Source organism: Cotesia glomerata, linkage group LG5, assembly GCF_020080835.1.
Source record: "Cotesia glomerata isolate CgM1 linkage group LG5, MPM_Cglom_v2.3, whole genome shotgun sequence".
Lineage (NCBI taxonomy): Eukaryota > Metazoa > Arthropoda > Insecta > Hymenoptera > Braconidae > Cotesia > Cotesia glomerata.
Genome location: NC_058162.1, coordinates 6,522,868 through 6,545,308, shown reverse-complemented (window position 1 = coordinate 6,545,308; position 22,441 = coordinate 6,522,868). Strand labels below are relative to the sequence as shown.

At 25.9% G+C, this 22,441-nt stretch overlaps 1 protein-coding gene across 2 annotated transcripts in view; it reads right to left on the bottom strand.

Annotated features, from left to right (window-relative positions):
* LOC123266199 (guanylate cyclase 32E) overlaps positions 1-19,775 on the bottom strand; it is a 34,294-nt gene extending 14,519 nt beyond the window's left edge. Inside the window, exons 1-9 of one of the 2 annotated variants that reach the window (XM_044730272.1) lie at positions 19,640-19,775; positions 14,280-14,466; positions 13,089-13,288; positions 11,228-11,425; positions 9,929-10,051; positions 9,651-9,849; positions 2,212-2,289; positions 346-590; positions 93-238 (exon numbers count right to left, since the gene is read on the bottom strand). In XM_044730272.1, the coding sequence (XP_044586207.1) occupies positions 93-238; positions 346-590; positions 2,212-2,289; positions 9,651-9,849; positions 9,929-10,051; positions 11,228-11,425; positions 13,089-13,277 (1,178 nt within the window). In that variant the 5' untranslated portion in view covers positions 13,278-13,288; positions 14,280-14,466; positions 19,640-19,775. The remainder of the gene's footprint in view (positions 1-92; positions 239-345; positions 591-2,211; positions 2,290-9,650; positions 9,850-9,928; positions 10,052-11,227; positions 11,426-13,088; positions 13,289-14,279; positions 14,467-19,639) is intronic. The other variant, XM_044730271.1, reaches the window with a different exon arrangement.
* Positions 19,776-22,441: the final 2,666 nt, after the last annotated feature.

Sequence of the window (22,441 nt, the reverse complement as noted above, 5' to 3'; positions counted from 1 at the left end):
AAAAAAGGAAGCGAAAAAAATTTTTCGATGGTAGAGCACACTTCAGTGCTTCTTATTATAAGCCGTACAAAAGTGAAAAAATAAATACACACCCCATAGCGCTGTGATAATGAACCCCGTGAAGTGCTTCAACCATCTTGCGACCATCTCTAGGATCACGACCCTCATTTAAGGCAGCTAGAAGAGATCTTTCATAGAGATGAACAGCGTCGTAGAGATAAGCCGTCTCTGGTACTATCTACTTTGAAAGAAAAATAAAAAATATAAAAGTGGGTATAGTAGCAGTTGACTACATAACCGTCAATAAAATTTTTATGATAATTGTAGTATGGTGTCTCAAGTCACCTGAACTATTCCGCCAACGTTCGCCAGTGGATTACTGAAGTTGAAGGGTGGCTTCTGTCTGTACTCGTGAATTAATCTGGTAAAGTTGTCAAAGTTTACTGGAGCCGAAGCTACGATACTAAAGTAACTTCTGTAAGCGCGAAGAACTGAAAGATCCGTCTGCTTTTGCCACAGACCACGAAGATACTTGTCGGGTTGTTGTTCGTCATACTGTTCCGGGTCCACTCCAACCACCCAATAGTCTCCTAAGGTCAATAATAAAGTATTAAATCATACTGTACATTTACATAATATTTACAACTGACTAACTTATTTTTTTAATTTTTTTTTTTCTAGATTATTTGTGAGGTCAAGTTTTTTTCCCATTAAAAATGTCAATAATTAGATTTATAGGGGTAGACGAATTGATTCAATTTATTAACTTAACAGCTACCCGGCAAGGCAGACTTATACATGATGTAATAATAATAATGATAATTTAACGAAGTTAAAGTATGAAATTTGTGACTAACTTTGATTTAAAAAGTGAAGATGATAAATTATATAAATTGGTAAATAATTAAAACTCACTCGGGAGAATTAAACGTGTTAATAAGCAAAACAACAAAATTTATGAATATTCAATAAATTGGAAATAGCAGATGGTTGTAACAGTTTGCAATTTCTGTGCTTGTAGTTTCTTATTTACATTTTCGATCTATTTTAAACAGTTAAAGATAATCATAAATATTTAAATTCTTAAGGATTTTAATTTAATGATTGTTATACTGGAAAACTTTTGAAAGTTATTTGAATGAATAAACTTGAACGATAATAATGTAGTGACATTAATATACGAATAAAATATTAGCAACGTCTCATTAATCATAATTTCATGTACTTAGAATATGTAAAAGTACAATTTTTTAATATTTTATTTTAAATACTTGTGTTTCTACTTCACTAAAATAGATTAGATTTATTTAATACTGTACAACAGTAAGAACTGCTTTTTACAATTTTTCATCACAGTATTTTATATTAATCTGCATTTTATTAAATAATTAAAGCTTTGGTTCTAGCACCACTTTTTACTTAAATATTTCATTTTATCATTAATATCACTCTTTACTAGATTTGAAATTTAAAATTTTTTAATTATTTTACATTACATTACATTAAAGTTTCTGCAAATTAACTTTTATATTATATTATTTTATACCCTACTATTATATTATATCCTGAATTCACTATATTTATTGACGATAGTCAATTTACTATCGAAATAATTAAGAGAATAAGGAAAATTTTGTAACAGAGAGAGTTTTTTTTTGTTAAATTTTTGGAGGAGTTTTTAATAGTTTGTTTGTTTGTTCTATAAGTTTATTTTTGAAGATATTAATGTTATTTTCAAAATTTATTTAAAAAATATCTAAACTACATGTATTGTGATTAAAAGTATAAAAAAGAACGGCAGGTTTCTTTTTATTATAATTATTATTCAATACTTTTGAAAATTGAAGTGATAAAATTCAACAAAAGATTTTAGTTTTAAAATTTACAGTTATTACACCAGCGCTGATTATGTCAATAAGTTATTTCGTTCCAGATATTCTGTCTGCGGGTCATATGTTACAGAACTAGAATACAGAAAACTGTGGAATAGAAGAAACTGGGTTGATACATAATTAAGTTCTTGGTTTTAAGTTAAATTATGTAGTTTGATTAAATGGTTGCAATAAAAATATCTTCTTGTAAAAGAGTTTTCAAAATAAATTAAAACTTAATTGAAAATTTACGTATTGTATCTAATCTTGGTTTAATGAATAAAAATATAATAAAATAATAATATCAGGAATAAAAACAATAAAATGAAGTAATAGTTACCATTTTCAAGTAATTTCTTGTCATTTAATGCCATCAGGAGACCCATGTGCTCATAATAGTTGCCAAGTATAACATATACTAAAACAAATAAAAAAAAAATATATGTGTATATTTAAAATATATAAGAGTCAATATATTTGTAGAACGAATGAGCTCGAAAAAAGGAAATAGTAAATTATAGCTCGTTAGTTACGGCATCCGTTTCTTGGACAATATCCAAATGCTTCAGCCACTTCTATCTGTTAAAAGTTTGAATATTCAATGGCTAGTATATAGTTTATAGTATGAAGTATATAGATGGAGATGGAAAATGTTTAACCATTTATTTTCCGAGTTTAGCTTACCAGAAAAATGAAAACGGACCGTGAAAATCGTTCTTAGCTGTACGAAAGAGTTGATAAAAATATTCCCGAATATGGAGTTTCCAACACACATTTATTACTATCACTGGAAAACATTGTAAAAAAAATAATAATTTGTGAAGAGAGTGTCACGTAAATATTCTAACAAAATTTTTAGCGAGTCGTAAAGAAAAAAATAGAAAAAATAAAGACTTTTTCAAACCCTCGATCAGGTCGACGGTACTGAGAGACCAATGATCTAATAAAACCTCGTCGCGACGCTTGTAGAAGCTAGAGAAAATATTATGCAAACAGTGAAAAGAAGAATTGGTTTTTTTTTTAATCTTTTGATTTTTGTGAGTGATTTATTGATTTAAAAATTGAGCTTTTTAATTTTAATTTTTTAGCGCAATTAAAATTGAAATTAAATTCTTTTCCATTACTTAACACGGAAAGAAGAAATAATAGTTATATTTTCAATTTAAAATGGTAAATATTACTATTTAAAATGGTAACGAGGATTTTTTTAAGGCGGAAATTCCTGGACAGATTAATTTTCTCAATTCTTGATAGTGACTCCGACATGTTAACATAGTAATTATTATTATTATACATTGAGAAGAATATTATAACAGTCCAACTCATCCCTCCCCCACGGAAAAATTATGTATCCTAGAATATATGCTGGGAATATATCCTAGTATATATTCAAAGATATATGCTGAGTATAAGAAAATTCGCCGAAAAATATATCTTAGGATATATTCTAGAATATATCCTCCGATATATCCTAGAATATATTCTAGGATATATTTTAGTATATATCCTATGATATATTCTAAGATATATATATGCATGTCTTACGTCCATTGATTATGAACCAGACTATACACTGATAGAAGGATTTGTTTATAGTTAAAAATATTTGTTAATATTTAACAAATCATTTATTAGAGACCACTTTTTAGTCCTTAACAAATATTTCTTAGTATTTAAAAAGATTTATTAATATTTAATAAATGAATATCTGATTTATTAAATACAAACAAATCATTTTAAATACTAAGAAATATTTGTTTGATACTAAAAAATGGTCTCTAATAAATGATTTGTTAACTATTAACAAATATTTTTTTAATACAAATAAATCCTTCTATCAGTGTAGATCTCAAAAAAATTTTACGTACAACGGGACACATACGAGCGCAAGTATATATATCCATGGATATATCCGGGATATATACTGGAATATATACTAGCACATATATCGTAGCATATATTTTTTTGCGAATTTTCGTATATCTTAGCATATATTCTAGAGTATATTCTAGGATATATAATTTTTCCGTAGGGGCTGTTCTACATAGTTTCATTTATTATCTCCTGTATATTTATAATTCAATCAGTAAGGTTATGCATTAATAAATAAATAAATTTATTATAAATTGGATATATATTAAAATTCAATCAATAATTGAACAAATTAAAAAAAAACTAAAAACAATCTTAAATTCATTAAATCAAAATGTAATAAATAGTTTTTTTTTACTTTTATAAAAAAGCAAATTATAAAAATTTTGATAAAAGCAATTTCAGTTTAAAAAAATTGAAAAATAATAAAGTTTATTATTAAATGAAAGCAAGCTGAAGAAAATGAAAAATTTACTGTAAATTATCGCAATAAGAACTCGATAGCTACTCAATATTTAATTAAAATATTTACTTAAATATTATTGTTGACTTTTATGCTAGTGTCATGATCAATACCAATATTTCGTTATTATCAATATTTTTTAGTTATATTGCAGCTCATTTATTTAAATCAATGAAATCTATTTAATATAGGACTGAGTGGTATTCTACATAGCTTCAATTCCTAGAAATGGTATAATAGTGCTATTTACTCCTTAATTAGTTACAGTGTAACATTATAATTAATTACCATAAAATAGTAATGAATATTATCATAGATTGTATAATTAACAATTTTATTAAAAATGAGGCTCGTTACTGTTATATAATGATAAATATTACTATTTTCTTATCTCCGTGAATCATAGACGTCGCTATTTTCTTTACTTCTAAAAGATTTAAGCAATGTAATCCATATTGAAAGTGTAACATTCTTATTCTAAAAATACCATCATAGCGTAATTAAATAATACGTGGAAAAAGTGTACGCGTTGAATATTTATGTAACAGTTTATTTTTATACGACAAAGAGTAAAGAGTAATGAAAAAGCAAAAAAAGTATAAAAAAAAACGTCGGCATCGTTAGTATAGTCCCTCTTTGGGATAACGAGGCTTCAAATAAAATAACTAAACGCACGTGCGTTTTGATAACCTGCCGGGTATATAATGTACATTAAACACAGTACATTACAGTTTAGATGTGAAGGGAGTATCAAGCGAATAAAGAGCACGTGGTTGCCACATTAGTCGGCATGTAGTCGACTTATTCGCGAATAAATCCGACGTATTCCAAGCACGGTACTACTATACGTGCATGACTGTCATGCGGGTTTAGCTACTACAATACAAGTGAGAGTCTCCGAGTCTAATAAATGTGTCAAGTCCGACAATCTTACATTCTTGTGAATTGTGTGTCATATATACATAAATCGTTAAGCGCATCTCTTTTAACTTTTAATAATTACCATTTTATATAACTTTTCAAAATATCAACTGTTTTCCTTATCTTCAACGAAATTAATTATGGTAATAAATATCTGTAAGATGTCTCAATTGAAAAATATGCTGTCTTCAATTTTAATGTTTTTATTAAACTCAGATTTAAAAAAAGGCCATTCGAAAGCCCAAATGGAAGTAGATTTCATGACGAATAGAAAAAAAACTACTCGAATTATATACAAAAAAAAAAAAAAAAAAAAAAACTAGTACATAGGACATAATTTTGAGACTACACATATGATATAGTACTCAAATTCAAGCTTGTTTAACGAGCTTTCAGATGAAATTTACAGAGATTCAATAAGTTATCCCATTTAAAAGTAATTCGAGTAAGAAAGTGAAGAAAAATGAATTTTTAAGATTTCGAAAATTTTGTAATCCCGGTATTTCTAAATTACTTCATCGATTAAGCTCATCTTCGAACTTAACTTCGGTATTTATCTGTAGAATAAGTATGTTGAGTTTGATAGAGATCCGTTGCTAATTGTCGACACTATCATCCTGACAAGTTGCGTTATATCCCATACACTGTAAGAAATCCGGAGTGAATCGGGAGTGAATTTCACTTCCATTTCACTCCCATCACTCGGAGTTCCGGAGTGAAGTAATTAATCACTCTGCGTAGGGAGTGAATCCGGAGTTTTTATTTGCGGAGTGATTTCAGAGTGATTTTGGAGTGATTTCGAATTTCACTCCGAAAAACATCCGCGCTCGGAGTTTTTAAAATAAATAAAATAAGGATAAATTTTCGTTCTACAAAAAAAATCTCAAAATTAATCTTTATATATATATATATATATATATATATATATATATATATATATATATAGTATATATATATATATATATATATATTTCTTCTGTGCGTGTGTTTGTCACTGAACTCCTCCTAAACGGCTAGACCGATTTTAATGAAATTTTTTGTGTCTTCCAGTGGATTCCAGAATGGTTTAGATTCACAATTCAGTCCACGAGAAAATATTTATTTGATAGATTTCATATTTATAAATTGTTGTTGACCTTGACTACCCACATGCACTTTTCATATATTTTATAAATATCATATATATAAGATGTATGAAAAAATTCATGTGGGTACTCAAATGAAAGGTCTCGATGAGAATAGAATCATAATGGACTTATATTTATGAAAATGTTAATAATTAACGAATTATAATGTATTTTGTTAACTAATGATGTTTTTAACGATATAAGCTCATTCCGATGTTACACTCATCAAGAGCTTTCATTTGAGTACCCACATGCATTTTTGATATATTTTTCATATATATATATATATATATGCTATATATATATAGCATATATATATATATATATATATATATATACATATATATAATATATATAAATATATAAAATATGTCAAAAATTGATGTGTGTACTTAAATGAAAGGTCTTGATGAGTGTAACATCGGGATGAGCTTATATTTTTAAAAATATCATTAGTTGACAAGATACAATGTCATTTCTTAATTATTGAAGTTTTGAAAGATATAAGCTCATCCCGATGTTACACTCATCGAGTTCTTTCATTTGAGTACCCACATAACATTTTTTATATATTTTATATATATATGGTATTTGTGAAATATCTAAATATATAAAATATATCAAAAATGCATGTGGGTACTCAAATGAAAGCTCTTGATGAGTATAAAATCAGAATGGGCTTATATTTACGGAAATCAACAGACTCGATAGAGTCTGGCGCCAAGTTCCGTTCTCAAGCCAGACTACCGAGTATGTATATACCTTAAGCAGAACGGTTTTTTGAGGTTACAAATTTTTTTTCAAATTTATTTTGATTTTTTTTTTTATATGATATTTTATAATAGTAGTTCATGCTTTTTATTACGCGTATTACTTGATTATTATCGATTATCTTTATAATTTCTATTTAAAATTATTAAAAATAATCAGCACAAACTATAGCTTAAAGGGGATAGTTTGCCACCGGAAATGTATTAAATTAAAATTGTCAATTTTTATTATAATTACAAAAAATACTGGAATCCGAACAAAAACAGTTTCACTGTAAAAAAATCACGCCAAGTCCACGTTCATAAGACTATTAAGAAAAAAAAATTTTATTTCCTTACAAAAAGATATAAAATAAAAAATTTAAAAATCCAAGTAACCCGATATGGTTGTATATGATTTTCGGAAATTGAAAAAAATTTTGTTGTAAATTTAAAAATTAAAAGAAACAATTTTGGAACGTACTTGGTGTGCGTCATTGTGTACTTTAATTTTTTTTAAAAGTCCTAGTACATAGATTTTACGAATTTCATAAAAAAGTGAAATTTTTCGTAAACTGCACCACTAAATACGTTCCAAAATTGTTTCTTTTAATTTTTAAATTTACAACAAAATTTTTTTTAGCTTCCGAAAATCATATACAACCATATCGGTTACTTTGATTTTTAATAGTCTTATGAACGTGGACTTGGCGTGATTTTTTTTACAGTGAAACTGTTTTTGTTCGGTATGTTAATTATTAAAGAATGCCCATTGCATATTGTTAACTAATGATGTTTTAACTATAACAAGCTCATTCCTAAAATTTCTAAATTTAAGACGTGTGTACATGACAACGTCTGGTGGGTCCGCTAGTATATATATATGTATATATCTACATATATATATATATATATATATATATATATATATGTATATATCTACATATTTTTTTTTGACAATTTTTAATTATAATTAATTTATAAAAAAAAATAAATAAAAACATTATAATAATAATTAAAATGAAATATTATTAAAAATAATAAATTAAATTTTTAATAATTAAATATAAAAAGGGTTTATAAGAAAATATTCTTTACAAAAATTTATTTATTTCTAAATTCATTTATTTTGGGAGTGAATGCGGAGTGAATTTTATTATTAATAAAAATTAACTCCTTCTCGGAGTAAGTATCACTCCCGTTGGGAGTGAATCAATTAAAAATCATTCACTCTTCATTCACTCCTCAAATTTTTTACAGTGTATATGCATAAATAAATACATAAATAAACTTTTGAACCATATGCTTTTTCTGAATCTGATTGATGAGCTGAGTCGAAAAATAGCAAAATTTTTAAAAAGTTCCGTCATGAAGACCAATGCAATAGTTATATTTCTATGAAATCTACACGGAAAAAACATAACAACAATAATTGCAGTATAAAATGTAAAATCGGTCCCTTCGTAATCAAAACTAAAAAAATTACAGTTTGAAATAACAAATCAATGATTATTTAAATTGATTTAAACATATTTTCCAATTACCCGTGATCCTGATCATATTGTTTGAAATAACATTTTTCTAAATTCAATTTTTGAATTTAATTTTCAGAGCTTTCAATGTAAATATTACATTCTACAATGTAATTCTTATAGAATCTGTAATAATTACAATCTGAAACTGCAATTTTTCCAGTTTTCATCACGAAGCGCCACGTTGCATTATATACTGTAATTTTTCGAGTTTTATTTTTTCCATGTACTAAAAACAAACTTTAAATTTAATGACATGCTTTTTTACGCAATATTTTAGCGCATTAATGATATAAATATTAGAAAAATAAATATACTTCATTTTTTTAAATATTTTCAAATGTTGGTTTCAAAAAATTCTCGCTTCTTTAACTTAGAGAGCGCCATTTTCAAGTATAGTTTCTGTAGCGATTAATTACTGCAGAAATGAGATAATTGTAATTAAAAATAACATTTTAGCACAGGCAGTATAAATGGAGAGTGAGAAAATCACAAATACTTATGATTATTTCATTGAAAGGATCTTACGATCGTTTCAAAAAACTGATATCTGTTAGAATAATATACTTAAAATAACCCAAAAAAATTTTTAAAATCTTGACCGTGTAATTTTTTATAAATTATCAATAAACTGGATAGTTAAACAAAAATAATCATTAGTAAAAGCGAATAAGAGATAGTCTGTGAGAAAAGCAGCACTAGCGAGTGAAAAGGAAATAAATAGTACAAACTATATGTCGTGAGTGAACTACCTTAAAAAGAACAAAGATTTTAAGTAATTTACATTGGTTTATTAAAAAAAAAAGTATTTTACTAATTCGATGAAGAAATTATATTGAATTTAGCTTATAAGCCTATTGGAATTTAAATTCTGAGCGTATAGAAAATTGCAGTAAGCACTAATCGTAATAAATCTTAAGTTAAAAACTGTCAATTGAGGCTGAAAAAAAATCGAATTGTTTTAACTTACAAACATTATCAACTGTGTAATCTATCTAATTGACTAAACAATAACTTATTTTTATAGTATAATAAATAAATAAACAAATGAAAACAGAATAGAATCAAGTACATAAATAGTAAAATAAAAAATGTGTTTTCATGGCCTTACTTACTTCGCGTTTCACGATAAGTACTCGCAACGAGCTCATGGAACGGATTGTTCATGTGAGTGACGTGATACGGCTCCTTCCAGCAGCGGAGATAATTTACAGAGATTCCAGACGACTCAAATGAATCGAGAATCGTCATCGCTACGCTTGACATTTTGTTATTGAACTCAAATAAACTTGAGTTCATGTACATAAATGTGACCTAGTGATAAAAATTTATTAGAACTATTAGAAAAGATACTTTTAAAAGTAAATCATAAAACTTTTATGAATGAACTTACTTTTGTCCAGTTAAACGCTAGTAATACTGAAACGACGGATTTTGATATTTGGGTGTCTGGCGGGCGAGTCCTAGCGAATGTTGGAAATTCAATCTTGTTTGATGTTTCCTGATGTGTGCAAAACTGAAAAAAATTTATTATATTATTAGTATATTTCAATATCAAACTTTTATATTTAAGCTTGATTTATTGTAAATTTAAGAAGGTTCATTTAACTCATCTTGTCTTCTATTCTCATTCTATTACATAAGCCAGGTAATTTATCACCTGGGATTCGAGAACTTATTTTTCACTTTACTTTCCATTACATTTAGTCTATTGATGAGCTGATTTTAATATTTACTTTTGATTAATTAAGTGAAAGCAATCATTCAACTATGATGTAAAATTTTATTTTAAAAAATTTATTATTGTTTAATTTTACGGCCAAGAATATTTCAATCCATAAAAATAATTTTTATAATTTTTTGCTAAGCAATCACATATTTTTTTTATACTTTATTAAGATTAGAATAATTTTAAAAAAATTTTTAAAAAATATCAATTTTTTGACCAGAAAAATTAATAAAAATTTGACATTTTAGAAATTTTTTGTCAATTAAACTAAAATGTTTAAAACTAATTAATAAATTTATTTCTACAAATTTTCTTTACCGTATAAGATGAAATAATTTGAAAAAAATAAAGTATGATATAATAAGATGGTAATTCTCAATTAATGTTTTCATATTTAATTTAAAATAACAATAGCGTAATCTTATTCTTCTTCCTTCCTTTTGACCAGTTAACTAATAACTTAGAGCTTATCGCAACTCTATAATTAATGCAACTTACTGCGCCTTGTTTCAAGACGGAAAAGAGTTAATAACAATAAAAATAAAAATAAAATATTCTCTACTGGTTCTCACTTATAAATAATAGCCCAATCCGTAAACATTTTTACTGAATCCCAAACAGTTTTATGTCCTACGTCCTTTTTTTTACGATCAATAAGATTCAATCAAACGTACATTTTTATTCAATTTATATACAAAAGTTTATATATTTTACCCGAGTAACTTTGCGATTTTCACATGAATTGTTTTAGTGCATTTGTCGTATTGAAAACGGGAAATATAGCTTCATCGGTAAATTAAATAAAAATATAATTTAATAAAAGTCCAATTCATGTAAAATGTCTAGAAGTTTTCTAAGTCTGATTTACCATGCAATAATTCTTGGAAAAAATATATAAAGTGCTGAGTGTAGAATATCGTTATAACAATCATAGTAACAATAATAACAAGTAGATAAACTTACATATGAGATCATTGGAAGGTTGAAAGCAGCCGCCATTCTTCCTTCATGAATACAAGTCTCCTGAGGACCAATATAAGCGCTAATATTTTTAGTCCAAAGTTCAGCGGTCATGAAAATACTCGTTTCTTCTTCTCCATAAGTTTCAGCGACCAGGAACTCCAATTTATGTCCGCGTTTGCCTAGTTCACCAGCGTTGACCTTAAAAAATTGCAAGGATACCACTTTGACGTTCAGTAAGAAGATAAGTATTTTTTATGTTTCTATAGTTCTACAGTATTTTGAATTGTCCAATAGTTTTATTTAAATTAGAATTTTTCATATTGTACAATACGGTATCTTTAAACGTAGTACATAACAACAATAACATTTTTTAGTCAAACCGCCAAGGTGAAAAATTGATCTTATTTTTTTCAGGATGTAAGCGGAAAATTTTCGTTACAATTTTTATTAACAAATTAGTTCAATGATTCAAATTACAACTAAATGATTTAAAGTGTGTTTAAATTTTACAATATACTAATTATTCAATCAATTTTAATGTAAATAATAAAAAATTTTATTTTATATTAAATTTTTGACTTTATAAACACTTTTAGGTTTTTTTTTTAATAAAATTTCATTTCAACTAAAATAATTTCAATTTCTTCATAAATATTTTTATAAAGGTTTAAAATATCTGAAAAAAAAATTTTTTTTGATCTCAAAAAAACAAATGAATCAAAGTTTGATATTAATAAAATTTATTCATTAAACTTGCTGAACTACATTTCTAACTCTTGATGCAAGTAAAAATTATTTTTTGAATACAATTTCATTAAAAAAAATTAAGGTAATTATTTACAAGTGGGTACACCCTATTTTTGGCCATATCTTGGTGAAAAATTAACATTTTTTTTTATTCGGTTTGTTTTTACGGAGCACTTATGATTAAAAATATCGTGATAGGAAAAAAAAAAGATTTCGACAACTTTTTTGCCTTCAAAAGTTGGAAAAAATTTTGGCTCTCGTGTTTTTGGATAAAATTTATATTTGATCTTTTTTTGATGTTTTTTATACATTTTTTTTAAATACATAAAAAAAACGAACAATTAAAAAAAAATAAGTTGAACATCACAATTTTCTAAAAAATTTATAAATTTTTTTTTAAATTTGTTAAAATTGTGATAATCAACTTTTTTTTTATTGTTCATTTTTTTATGTATTTTTCAAAAAAAATATATCAATAAAATCAAATTAAAATTTCGTTTAAAAAAATAAAAATGGTGGACCCCACTTGTAAATAATTACCAAAATTAATTTTAATTACAATTTTATCAAGTTTTTCAAAAGTTTAAATTACTTGAAAAGTATACAAAAAAATTTTATTAGGAAAAAATTTTTACAAGTTTGATATTAACAAAATTACTTCTTAAAAATTTTCCTATCAATTTATCCACTGGTCTTTAACTATTTATAAGAAGCAAAGTGATTATTAATTGACTGAAACAAGTCTATTTTTTACAGCCAAAGGCATAATAAAATACTCCTAAAGAAGAAAGAATTACGGGGATAAAAAAAAGTTGTTGAAAACATAAAACACTTAACGATCGAGCCAAGATTTTTTTCTTCCAAGACCAAGAGCAAGATCAAGCGGTGAAAGCTATGGGAAATAATTCCGGCTGCTGTAAAATGCACGTCCAAAAATTAAAATCGTGGTTCACGCGTCATTAACACCACTCACTATTGCTTTATTTGAAATAAAATAAAAAATTAATTTTAACGAACGTTTTCAAGTCCTTGAATTATCTCCGAAATTAACCATCAATCATTTATCAAAAATTATTAATTAATATTGATAATAAATAATAATAATAAGCGATACCTCTTGAACAGCGAGAGTGATAGCTCCAGAGATACGAGTACCAGGTCTCTGGTACTCGAAATCGTCGGGCCGTCTCTTGGAACCGGTGATGTAGCCTAGGGTGAAGGTCTTCGCGTCGACAATCTCGTTGACCAAAACGTGAATCGTTGTCAGCAAGAGACACGCCCGTTCCACGTTTACTAGTCGCATGCCACTCTGATCTGCAAACATAATTTACTTTGTTTTAAATTTAAATTTAAATAAAAAAGAAGAAATAAAATAAAACAGGGATTGCGACATCAACATCGGCTCTGAGATTACTATCGATATACATGACAAATTATCGAAGTGAATTGACAATGAAAGATTGAGATTTAAATCGATGTAATGGTACTATACTTGGTACATTGAAGTAGTACAACCAAACCTTGGTCTAGCGCGTAGAAAGAATAGAAGAGACTCTGGAGATCTTAACTAAACATCTTAACAAAATATCTAACGTGTTATAAGTAATATGTAATATTGTATTAATAATGACAAACCGATCGTCTACGTCGGCATAAAATGAATTAGTCATGTTAGTGAATAGACGCGGAAGTTCTGTGACTAACTAATTCGTAAAGTTTGTTTTTTTTTTTTCGTAATCGTAAACATATTTTTAATCCTGTTGTCCTAGATGCGGCGATGATATAATCATTTATTCCTTGTATAAACCATACTATAGTCTTTTGTATTTTGAATCATGTTTATTCGATTAATCGTTTCACTGTTCTCTGTTGTCATAATTGAGTAATATTGTTTTTATAATTAATCTCTGTATTAATGAAGTATTCATTTAAAATTATGATTTGTTTATTTTTTTTTAATGTTAATTTATTGGGGACTAAAGAAGAAAATTTTGTTGATTATTTGTACAGATTTAAAAATTTTATTTGCTTTTTTAAAATACTGAAATTATGACAATATTGTTTTTTATGTAATAAATAATTTATTTTAAAAATTAAAAAAAAATATGATTGTAAAGTTTTTTAAGTATTTTATGAATTTATTTGTTTGAATCAAAATCTAAAAAATAAAAATTTAATTCTTTTTTTTTTAAGGTATTATAAAATTGTGTTTGTGTAATAGTGAATGGGTAATGTAACTATATTAGGGTAGGAAGTAAAGAAGTAAGGAAGTATATAATACAATATAATGTGATTTTAGACTTACGGAATTACTAATGGTATTATCGAGTTGTACTGAAGTTAAGTCACATTAGGAGGTCTCGTTGTGATAATGGACGAAACTGCTGCCAAGAAAAATCATTGAGGTTTCTTGATACTGAGATGTTCATTGGTATCCCGTCGATTTTTGATAAAATCATTTCCGCATCTTTAAAAGTAACGCTGGTTTTATTCTGGTGAATAAATAAATTCTTTTTTAGTAGATTTCATAGAAATCTAACTATTGCATTGGTCCTCATGATGGAACTTTTCAAAAATTTTACTATTTTTCGACTATACTCGTCGAGCTGAGTCGGAAAATGCATATGGTTCAAAAGTTTATTTTCGTCCTAGGCGGACGTATGGGGGTTTTTACGCGCAGACGACACTCAATTTGTAAATAACACGCGTACGCGCCAGTATCTACTGGGCTGTATAGAACTTTATACAGTCGAGGACAATGTCACGCAAGCGTCACCAATCTCTATACAGCCGAGTAGCTTACGTTTCAATTGTCATTTTAAATTAAAAAGCGCATCTTTGACTAACTTCAAGACTTTCATGTATTTTTATTTAGAGGATTAGAGGGTTATGGCGTCGTACGCTATTTAATTATAAATTGAGTATCCCCTGCACGTAAAAACCCGCATACGTCCGCCATAGGACGAAAAATTTTTTAAGCACCATGGGCAAGCCATGCACAAATACGGTCTCGGCGATAATTACTTGCAGCAGGGACATAAAGCCTCGGCCCTATCGGGCCTCAGGCTTATACTATCCCAGCTGAAAATATTTATCACCTCGACCGTATTGGCGCGTGGCTCGCCCAAGGTACATAAATAACTAATATGTATGTGTATGTATATGTATGTGTATATATATGTATGTATATATATATTTATATGTATGTATATATATATTTATTTATTTATTTATTTATATATATACAGGGTGTCCCAAAAGTCACGGACGCCATTGTAGCATCTGATGAAAAAAATAATTCTGAGACGAAAAGTCCTTAGCCATTTTTCAATTAACCGCATAGATAATTAATTATTAATTAAAAATAACATCTCTTTATTTGTTAGAGAGAGAAACATAACAACGAAAATTAGAGAAAAAAACATAAACATAAAACGTTAGAGAAAAAAACATAACAACGAAAATTTGTACGCCAAAATGAATGAACAGACGAACACTCATTTAGCCGAAAAATGTAAATAATTTTATAATTAGATTAGAAATTTTTTAAAATTAATTATTTTAATCAATTTAAAAATTAATCAATTTTTTAAAATTAATTTTATTTTAATTTACAAGCATGTATATAAAACACTCAAATTTCATGCTTGTAAAGGTGGACCATCTAAGAAAAATTTCCAATTTTTTGGATGAGTAATTTTCGGCTGAATCATTATTCGGATAGATAAGTATTCGGATGAATATACGTCGGAACGAACCTTTTTCGAAATCAAATTAATTTTAACTCTTGAGGAATATAAGATTTAGATTTACTTATATTCGATAACCTGGTGTTTTATAATTTACAAAATTGTTTTTCGGCTGGTATTCTATTTAAGCTAATGTATTTTATAAACTTTGAATGTAGCGGAATTTAAAATTTTCTAGAGTTTTAATAATTCGGAATGTTGTCGATCTGACTGGTTGACCGCAACCCGGCTATTCATATGTCACAATAGTTTGAATACAAATACAGTTTAATAGATAAATGTTAATTTTCCAACGAAATACTATAAATTTAATATTCAATAAAATAGGAAAAAATTATTCTAGTACTTATAAAATTATTCCAGTCATACAATTAAAAAAAAAAAAAAAAATAACTTGACTCAAAGAAAAATTTTTGAATTGAAAAATTTTTGTCTTTATTTATTTATTTTTTTTTGATATGTATAAAACCTTATACTAAGTACCAATATTTGTCTTAATCAATACATTTTATAAGACATTGAATTGATATTTTAATAAAATTATTTCTTCTTATATATATTGCTTCTGTGTTTCTTTCAATTTCAATTTTTGTTATCTATATTATTAAGAGAATAAGAAAAATTTTGTGGTCAAGATATTCATATGATAAAATCGGTTTTTTTAGTTAAATTTAGTGACATTGCAAAGGCCTTGACTTGAATTTGTACCTTTTCAAGGTTTCATATTATTCTCACCGACAGTAAATTTATTATGATAAATATTTAGGCTGCATTCGAAAATGCTCTATTTCTAGATATATAATTAAGAAATGACCTTGTATCTCGTGAACTATTGACATTTTAAAGATATTAGCTTATCCTGATGTTACACTCTATCAAGATCTTTCATTTAAGTACCTCACATCAATTTTTTCATATATTTATATATATTATATATATGTATATATGAAAAATATATCAAAAATGCATGTGGGTACCTCAAATTAAAGCTTTTGATGAGTGTAACATCGGGATGAGCTTTTATATCTTTAAAACGTCAACAGTTAAAAAAATACAGTGCAATTTAACAAAAGTCATTATTTAATAAAGCAAAATTTTATTTATTTATAGTTCATAATTCATTGCAGTCACATAGTGACTGCAAGGTTGCTAGTTATTATTATTATCATTCTAAAAAATTAAAAAAAATGATAAAATTTGGATAAAATAATGATAACAAAATTTTACGTAACAATTGAATTTAAAACGAAAGAGTGTGAACAAGTCACGACACTTACTCGTGTCGAGTAAAAAAAGGGAGATTAAATACATGTATGTAATGCGGGAGAGCTTGAGGCGAATCGTATGAAGATCGTGAGTGATTTACGTACTCGTTTACTATGGTGTCTTTTCTAGCTTCATGCCGATTTGCGAAATAACGAATAACAAGAACACACGTCGTAAACGCCTTTGAACTATAGACAAATGTGATTTATAAGTATATATTAATAATATTATTTATAAATATATACATATTTCACATTTTATATTTTCTAAGCTATACTCGTTCTAATTATACATTATTTTTTCAAGATCCATAACATGTTTTTTTTTCTACTTTATTTTAGTTTTACCGTCGAACATTTTTTTTTGTTACCTCGAAAACTCAACATTTAAAAAACGAAAGTTTATTGCTTTATTATAATAATTACATTGCCGTAAAAAATTTATCAACACACGAAATATTAAATTGCATAATAATCAATATTAATTTATTCTTGATCGTAAATACATAATATAAAATTTTTATATTTTTCTGCATTATACCAATAGTTAAATTTTAATTATCTTTTATACCTGTTTAATGCTAATTTATCTTTACGTGCGATTGTGTAATCAGTCGACGAACTTTTATGGGAAAAATTAGTGTATTTTATTTATTTTTTCATAGATTTTATTATAATTTAATTTACATAATAATATTTTTAACAAAATATGCGTGCATTGTTGTTAAATAGAGAATTTATAATTTATAATAAACATTGACAAGGTTGTAAATGATCCTACTTATCCACTTGTTAAATTACATTAAACTAATGCCTGTGGGTCTGATTCGCTGTAAAAAATATGAAATTTATTCGCGAGACATGGACACGGTAATTCGCTTGTCAAAAGTTAAGAAAACGACATGTGCTCTTTTCAAGTATAAATATTTTTAATAAAAATTATCGCTGTTTGAATTAATCTCAAAATAATATTTTTTATTTAAAATTATCATTGTTATTTTTTTTTGCATACAAGATTATAATTTATGTAACATTTAATTATGTCATGACAGTTTAAGTTCATCGAAATCAGATCAGCAATTGTCTTCTTGAGATTTATACCTAACAAGTTTGAAAAAAAAATTATCATTATTATATTATTATATATATATATCACGCAACTATTCGAGCGATAAAACCCGTGTATTTATATACTTCTTTTATTCCCCGGTAAAATATGCCGTCGACAGTTTTCACGCACAGATATTATATATATATTTTACATTATTATTGCTGTTGTTTGTTTTTTTTTCTTTGGCTTTTGGCGAGTCAAATTGAAAAGTACAAAAAGTGTTGAAAAGAGCTTGTAAATAAACAAAGTCACGAATTGGTGGATGTCAGATGCACGAGAGCGATAATGAGTCAGTACCCAATCTTGGGAGTTATCTTACAACTGTCACGATCATAAAGTACACCGGCAATCGACCTAACTATTTCAATTGCTCTGTGTCGAATATTTTATATCCTAAATAAATTAATCAACTTTTTTCCCTTCACTCTTTGATAATTTTTTTCTACATTTTATTGCAATTTTAAAAATTATAATTATTAATATTTTACTTATTTATTTAAGAACTTAAAATTATATTAAATTTAATTAAAAATTACGGATAATCAACAAATATTTAAAATTAATTAATGTTGATTCAGAATCTAATTTTAATGTTTATTTTTATTAAATGTTCAAACTTTACTTTGCAAAAAATTATTTTTTAGTGAAAAGTCGGTGCAATAAAAATAGATCTAATTTATATAAAATCTAAAGTTAAAAATAAATAGAAATAGTGAAAGCTAAGAACGAATTGGATCCTAAAAAATTAGAAATTACTTTCACTATATTCTATATCTAAAGGTATTGAAGATTAACAATTTGTTAAATTAACTTGTTGTTGAATGAAATGTGTGCCACATATGTATGAAGGAGACGCTATAAAAAGAGAATGAGAAACAATTTAGTTATACTTTTATTACAATCACGTTTTCACTAGCCCGTATAGTGTTTTAAAGTTTATCGAATCAATTTCTACTAACATATCACTCGCTAAGTGTTGTAACTTTTAACTCAACAAGTTTTAGATATAACGAAATTAATTTTTTTATTATGTTCGACCTACTTGCCCCTTAAATTCAAAGCTTTTATCATACTTATCTTTTATGTAAATTATCTTATTAATAATATTAGCAATAATAATTTTTCTTAATTTAAATTAATGTCAAAATTTACTGATGATCAATCGTTTAATATAACAAACATTTGTTTACAAAAAATTTATAGAAGAAGAAATCATTTGAATTTATTTAAAAAAATAATTATTCATATTGAAAAATGAAAAAACTTTTTAAAAGAATTTTATCAATAATTTATTAATGAAAAGTTAAATATAAAAATTTATAAAGAAAAATTCATTTGAATATTGAAAAATTTTAATAATTGAAAAATTTTAAAAATAAATTTAAAATTTAAAAATATTAAAAATTCATATAAAAGAAAAATTCATTTAAATATTGAAAAAAAGTTAAATAAATTTATATAAAATTGAAAATTAAAGAAGTTTTGATAACAATTTTACGAACAATAAGAAGAAATGATTATAATTAAAATATTAACCTACCTGAAAAAAACCCACTATAAAATGATCACAAAATAAAAGTTAGAGAGTAATAATAATACTTTTTAACTGACAAGTTAAGTTTGACAAAAAAATTAAGAAAAATAGAAACAAGAATAATTGAAAGATGTTAAGTACGTGAAAAAATTGTATGAAAAGTGAGGGAGGACAGCGACAGTAGTCGAAGACGTGCGCGCGGCCAGACTGGTCGTTCATTCACCAAGAGCCAGAATATACTCAACTAAAAACAGTGTAGAGTAAAGCTGGTATGGGATGTAGAGCTGCAATCGTATCCTCAGGGGTAATCGCACTACATTTGTGGCGCATGACCACCCACAGGATCACTTCCCTTGAGAACATGATCAGACGATGCTTTCTTCCTATACACCTTTATCCGCCCACCTTTGGATTTTCCTTTTAAAGGAAAGAAAAAATATAAAGAAAGAAAATCGCAACAATAAAACTTTAAGTACCCATGACCAACACGTCTTTGTGGTTTTATCACTCACTTGGAAAATTTATTATGTGAAACTTAACTTTTCAACTCAACATTAAATTATTTTTATTTTTCTTTTAAGTTATTGTTATACATTATAGTATTTGTAGACAAAGAATAAATAAATAACTTTATTTGAAATTTTGTAATTGCGAAAAATAAATTTAATGATAACAAAAAAATTCTTTTAAATTTTAATTTACTAAAAAATCGAACGCGCTTTGCGCGCTTCTGTCAAAATGATTATTATCGCCAATTTAATTAATCATTATTTTTACAAATTTTACTCATTTATATTTAACCGTTGCCATGGTAACTGTTGCCATAGTAACCGTAAGCCATTTCATGGTAATCGTTCTATGGTAACTGTTACCATGATAAATCGCTATGGTAACTGCTGCCATAGTAACCGTTGCCATAGTAACCGTTGCTATGATAACCGTGGCCATAATAACCGTTGCTATGGTAACTATTGCCATTGTAATGGTTTGCCAGTGAATGCATAGCAACGAAAAGCGACAACAATGAAAAACGTCACATCAACTTTTAATGCAAGGATTTAAATTAAATTAAAATTTTTTTTAATTTTTAGTTTGCTAAATAAATTTTCAAAGTAAATTTATAACTAATTAGGTACTCGCAGATCATAGCTTTTTAATAGTTAAGAGATATTTTTAATAATAAGAGATATTAAATTGGCTATCGATCCGACAGATGATAGTTTACAATACTTTATTTTACAATAATAATATTTATAATACTAGAAACCAAAATTTGTTAAAATTGCTATTATTAGAACTTACACCCCAGAAATATTGAGACTGATAGAAGGATTTGTTTATAGTTAAAAAGATTTCTTAATATTTAACAAATCATTTATTAGAAGCCATTTGTTAGTCCTTAACAAATATTTGTTAGTATTTAAAAAGATTTATTAATATTTAATAAATGAAAATCAGATTTATTATATACAAACAAATCATTTTAAATACTAAGAAATATTTGTTTAATACTAAAAAATGGTCTGTAATAAATGATTTGTTAACTATTAACAAATATTATTTAATACAAATAAATCCTTCTATCAGTGTACATTATAGAGGGTTTAAATGTTATAATTCTCTGCTGGACGAATTATAAAAAGAAAATCGTTTAAAATATATTAAAATAAAATTAAAACTATTTATTAAGAATACAATTGATTATCTACATAAACTGTAATTTTATACCAAAAGTATTATTACATTGTATATTGTGAAATTAGTGTAAATAGCTGATGTTAAATAATAAATCATTCATTCATTTATTAATGAAAAGAAAACTATCTGATAAATTTTTAATAAAAAGAAATAAAAATAGTTATTTTTACTATAACTGAAGATAATATCAAACATTTAACATGTAGTAGAGTAATGAGGCTTACAAAAAATTTTTCTTTTAATTCAAGTCGATCTAAAATGATATTTTCTTTAAATTGTTAATTTTTTATCAGTTTATTTAAATAATTAAACTAAACTTTATATATGTTGGCCCCTTAAAATTAATAATCATGTTAATTTTTAAAAATAATACTTTCATTATTGATCTTAAATACTAAGTAAAGATGTGTACAATATATGATTGAGTTAAAGTAGATTAAAATAATCCTTATACAGTAAAAAAATTTTTAATTGTTACGGTTGTTTTTGAATATTTAATTTACCCTTGTTTGTGATAAGTTTTTTATTTTTGTATATTTTAAAAGTAGAATATTTGATGATGAATTGACATGAAAATTTGTTGATTAAATTTGATATTTTTCATTTTATCAAAACATTTCATAGGTAATTTACTAAAATTAAAAAAATCAGCAGACATCTGACAATTTTACAATTTTATTTAAAAATAAATTAATCCATATCTCTGTGAAACCTTTTCTATGAATAATTTTATTTTTAACAATTCAATATGAAAAATTAAAAATTTTTAAGAATTCTAAAAATTTGTCTGTTAAGTTTTCAGTTTCATATTGGATTAATCTAGAGTAAATAAATAATGTAATTTACCACTTTTTAATATGACTCTTAAATTGACAGACATTAGAAATTATTAATGATGTTATAGCAATTAAATTTATTATGAAAAAACGACAAAAAATTTCACATGTAATATTAAAAAAAAATTACTAGTGAAATTTTTAAAAAGTATTTTCATTATTGTAATTGATTTGTTATAAGAATTTAAAAAATTGACAGCTGTCAGCTAATTTCAGTATCATCTTTTAACAATACATAGAGTTAATAAAAGTTCTACTGAATCTTATATTAATA